Source organism: Vitis vinifera, chromosome 13, assembly GCF_030704535.1.
Source record: "Vitis vinifera cultivar Pinot Noir 40024 chromosome 13, ASM3070453v1".
Lineage (NCBI taxonomy): Eukaryota > Viridiplantae > Streptophyta > Magnoliopsida > Vitales > Vitaceae > Vitis > Vitis vinifera.
This window is the reverse complement of record NC_081817.1, coordinates 6,097,566-6,102,420: the sequence shown is the minus strand read 5'-3', so window position 1 is coordinate 6,102,420 and position 4,855 is coordinate 6,097,566. Positions and strand designations below refer to the sequence as shown.

At 31.7% G+C, this 4,855-nt stretch overlaps 1 protein-coding gene across 1 annotated transcript; it reads right to left on the bottom strand.

Annotated features, from left to right (window-relative positions):
- Positions 1-1,029: 1,029 nt before the first annotated feature.
- On the bottom strand, positions 1,030-4,645 carry LOC100261593 (uncharacterized protein C24H6.02c). Its single transcript, XM_002271818.4, has 2 exons — positions 4,491-4,645; positions 1,030-1,765 (listed from the first exon to the last, which is right to left on the bottom strand). The coding sequence occupies exons 1-2, from the start codon at positions 4,564-4,566 to the stop codon at positions 1,263-1,265; spliced, it is 579 nt and encodes a 192-aa protein (XP_002271854.1). The 5' UTR covers positions 4,567-4,645; the 3' UTR covers positions 1,030-1,262.
- Between the last annotated feature and the right edge of the window lie 210 nt (positions 4,646-4,855).

The following is a 4,855-nucleotide window of genomic DNA, read 5'->3' as shown; positions in this document are numbered from 1 at the left end:
ATATTTGTCCGTTACTATTTCATATCTTTCAACTCAATTTGAAGAGTTATATGAACCTTTTGTTAATTTGGGAGCTCATCTACCCCAAAAGATAATTCTCCCTTAATAAATTAACTTAATGATTTAACATAACTTAATGACTTAATTTAAATCATTAAATATATTAAGTATATTTTTGTAAAATAACTTAATATTATAACTTAAATTTATTTTTCATTTTAAGGACTAGGTTAAAATAGTTAATTTATTCTTAATCTCAAATAATTTTTACCTCATTTACCCATACTAATGAGAATATATTTTAGAATTATAATTCCACATTTATTACTCATTTTTTATAATAATTATTTTATGATTATCTTATATAACCACAATACTTTAAATATAGTTTCTTTATAAATAAATTTATAGTTTAAAATTAATAAAAATAAATATGAGTTAAAATAAATGAGATAAATCTTATTTAAAATTAATAAAAATAAATGTGTTAATTTGATGATTTAAAATAAAATTTAAATTAACTTCAAACAACCTTAATAAGTAAAAATTATATAATAAGTTTTCTATTAACTAACTTAAAAATAATTTAACTTAAAGTCAACTTAAATTATTAAGCAATAAGTATTAAGTTTTAAATGATGTTTTTTTTTAATTTAATGCTAAATATAATATACTTTCAAAGTTCAACGGTTTGTTTTAATTTTTTTTTTTTTTGAATTTTGAACTTATTTATTAATATTTTTAATTAAATATAAAAAACTATTGAATTTTTAACTTATTTATCAAAGAAAAAAAAAACTAAAATATATAGCTTTTTACTTAATCTGAAAAATTAACCGCTTCTAACTCCCAACCCTCACCCCCAACTCTCATTTTGAAAATACAAACAACAAGATGTAGACAACTTCACCCTCAATATCAGCTAATAATTTTAAAATTTAGAGATTATTGGGAATAATATCCTAATATTTTGATTAAAGTTTGCTTGGACGGACAAGAAACACTCAGCGGCAGATGGTGTCTCTGGGCTTATTCCAAGTGCATCGGCTTCTATATCACAACCTTGCTGTCCAAATAAACTTCTTTGAATCCAAGAGTACATATCATCAAATTTTTGGATCATTACAAGGTTGCAAATAGCAAATACAATGCATGGGAAATTTTGTAATTTCACTTGTATATCTATGTACCACTCGAAACTCGAAGCCTCCTTCCAACTTCAACAACAAAAGAGAATGTCATCCAAGTTTTACACTGTAACTTCAAGGTTTCATTCCAGCTAAATCTTCTAGAGTTAGATTCAAGGTATCTGCAGAACCTTTTTTCACTTCCTCCCCACGGGCATCCAGAAAGTCCTCAATGCTCCCAGGTTCTCCGAACCACCCAAGTCGGTCTGCAATCAGGTGCAGATTACTACAGCCATCGCATCGCACCACCACCACACCTCTCTCATATGATTCACGACAAGCTGTTTTCACAGATCTTGTTTCACAGACCTTGCAAGTAAAGATCATGGCAAGATCATGCCTTGAGGATGTCTTCAAGTTCGACATCGCAGTGTACTTCACAGCAGAATTGTCATCGCTCTTCACTTGAGAAACATCATCAGCTGAATCAGAATTGAGGTTCAAACTGCCAGCTTCACATTTTTCCTCATCTTCATTAGCATAGTTGGTTGGTTCAACCTGCGTCCCAAGTCCTCTTCTGTAAAATTGATCCCTGGTGAAGGCTGCACTTGCAGAAGGAAGAAATTGCCAAGAGGGTTCTGCCAGCAAAAATAAGATAACAAAGAGAGGCGATGGCTTAGCGAAACAAAACTCAGAATACCACTTCAAAGATACCAGAACCATCATATGCAGAAAACAGTCCAACAACCCCAGCACACCAGCCCATACAGCCATAGCTTGTTTTCAAATATTGATTAATTTTTCATAAATATTAAGTTTGACAATGAAGCAACAAAATTGTCTAACCTAAGAGGAAGGAAAGGTCAATGGAAAAAGCATAATAATTTCTTAAGATAGCTACTCAAATTTTTCTCAACTGATCATTATCAAAATCTGGGGTATTCAGTTGGACTACATGAGCTGCTCAGAAGCAAATGAGTAGAATGTGAAATGAGTAAAAACAAATTAAATTGAAGTATGAGAAAAAAGGGAGAAATTTTCCTTAAAAGGATCCACCTATTAAAGCCTTAGATATCTCAAATTATAGATTATGACAATAATATATCTAAAATCAGACTAAAAATAGCAAGTTGAGTAACAATTTTGTTTTAGCATTTGTTGAAGGACCTGACTCTTGACTTATCCATCATTTATCGGAACAGCTTCAGATATGCAAAGACACTCCAAAACAATGAGAATAGAATTAAATTTAAGACTCATTTATATCTAAGTGGAAAACTAATTCTGAATCAAATAAAAATTTATCCCAGATCTGATGCAGATCCAAACATGTGATATCAGGAGCATTCTTGTGGACTCTAGTTGTCAACATGCCTACAGAAGCCAGGTTTTGGACCCACTTCATCAACATGAGTTTGGCCTTTTCTAGTGAAAGTACTCCAAGTGGCAGTACTAATCTTCTTCATATATGAGGTAAGGATGAGGGTGGGCAGACAAAAGAGGAAAAAGACTGCTAAGAAGATTTCTGAAATTCAATGAAAAAACATGAGCATGTTGAGGAGTTGCTGAAATTTCAGAAGTGTGCAACACAGGGCTAAAAGCAAGAAAGGAGTGTGCACAGTACTGAATTTCAAAGGGAAAGGAGGAGAATTTTACTGTATTCTTTTTTATTATTTACCTGACATGGGTGATTCCCCTGCCAAAACATGCACTTCTCTAACAAGGCGCACCTTATCTAACTTTTACCCTTAAAACGCTTTTCTTTTTGAAATTTTTGACTGATCATAGACGTTTTATATAATTGCATTTTTTTTTTGTTGGATGCTTTTTTTAAATGGTTAGAATCTTGGATTGAAATTTGCATGGCTCTTTTGTAGATAGAAGGCGTTTTAATGCTTGGAGAGTTGCTCCTCCTTGCATTTTCTGGACGATCTAGAAGGAAAGAAATAGGAGATTCTTTGATCATGAGGAAGTGTCCAATCAAAGCCTAAAGAATATTTTCCTTAACAATCTCTCTATGTGGTTAGGGTGTATTATGTATATATGCAGTGGGTATACGAATATGGTTGACTTCTTAGATTGATTGGAGCATGGATGAGGTAGGGAGTATTTTTTTGTGTATTCCCTCTTACCTATTTTTTGCTAAGTGTACTTTGTATACGTCCATAGTACACTTATGCGCTTTTAGCACTTTTTAATACATTCTCTTACTTATCAAAAAAATAAGTCGGAACATATTTGGTGGCATATATATGACAAATATTTTCATGTCAAAACATATAATATTTCATAAAATTGACAAGTGCCTTAGGTTGTGCTTCACTTAGCTCTATCGTGCGCCTTGGGGAACCTTGCCCTTAGCTATAAGGGATCTTTGCACCTTTTTGAAGTATGCTTTCAACATTTTCTCGTTTGAAACTACACCTTTTATGCATGTTTGGTTCTAGGAAGGTATTTAGGAAAAAGAAAAAAATATTAAAGAATTTTTTTTTCTCAAGCTTGGTTTATCATAAAAAATACCAAAGAAAATCAAGTATAATTAAAACTAATTAAAAATGTATGCACTTCAAATTATTTAGTTTTTATATAAATAAGAAAAAATAAGTGAAAGAGTTTGAAGCATGAAAAAATAATTTATTAATTCCAAATCCATTTTTTATTTTTCTTTCATTTTTTTCTTTCCTTCTATTTTTCCTCTTTATTTTCTTTTGCTTACATTTTTCCCTGAATTTTATAAAAACCAGACATAGGGTTAAAAACGGAAGGAAAAAGGATAAGAAAAAAAAAAAAAGCTTCTTAACTACTACAGATTCTTTGGCTGTATCACCACACTTCATTCAAGATAGGAGAATGAAGTAGTTCGAGAAATTGTGGGTAAAATACTATAGATTCTAGATAAAATTCTCAAATTGTTTTCCCTTCTTAGGCATTTCCAACCTTTTCCTTCGCCGAATTCTTGGAAGGACAGAACTAATCCAAAAGAGAAAAAAACTGTTGAAAATTAATGAAGAAATGGACACAATTCTCACGCTTTTTTCAGCATTTCCTTCCCTTTCCTCCTTTCCTCATTTATGGATCCAAACGGAGCCTACGACTCTAGTACTTCCAATAACACCACCACCATCAGCAATCTCAGTCCCCATGGTTCTTATTCCCTAACAGTGCAAACTTCAGCAAAGCCATTCAATCAAGAAACCCAATTTCCCCCCTCGCAGAGAAAACAAAAACAAAGGCAAGAATCTACTACACAAATTGCAACTCAAGAACATTCAAGGAAACCTCATTTATACTAAAGGGATCTCATAATGATTGTTGTGAACATGTTCTAGGGTTTTCGTTGATGAATATAGAGGATAAACTCACCTTTGATGATAGGAGTTTGAGGGTGCTTGGGGCCCAAGAAAGAGCGGCCTATCCTCTGCAACAACCTAGCCGCCATGAATCAGCAACTGATGCTCCCTCTCTCCAAAATTTCCGAAAAATAACAGCGGTTTTTCATATATGCCCCTCCTTATATCATATTTACATTTACTTCTCGTATCCTTTATTATTCAAATTTTATATATTAAAAAAAGAAAAAACAAATACTTCAAAGAAAAAAAAGTAGAATAAAAAATAACAAAAAATTTATTCAATTCTCCACAAATTGAAGGATAAATAGAAGAAAGTAAAATAAAAATGAAAAGTAGAAATTAAGAAAAGTGAAAGAGAATAAAAAATAAATTTAA

Excerpts from the sequence above, each read along its gene's own strand:
- LOC100261593 (XM_002271818.4), bottom strand. The coding sequence starts at position 4,566 with ATGGCGGCTAGGTTGTTGCAGAGGATAGGCCGCTCTTTCTTGGGCCCC. Across the intron at positions 1,766-4,490 it reads TCAAACTCCTATCATCAAAG|AACCCTCTTGGCAATTTCTT; the intron begins GTGAGTTTATCC and ends TTTTGCTGGCAG.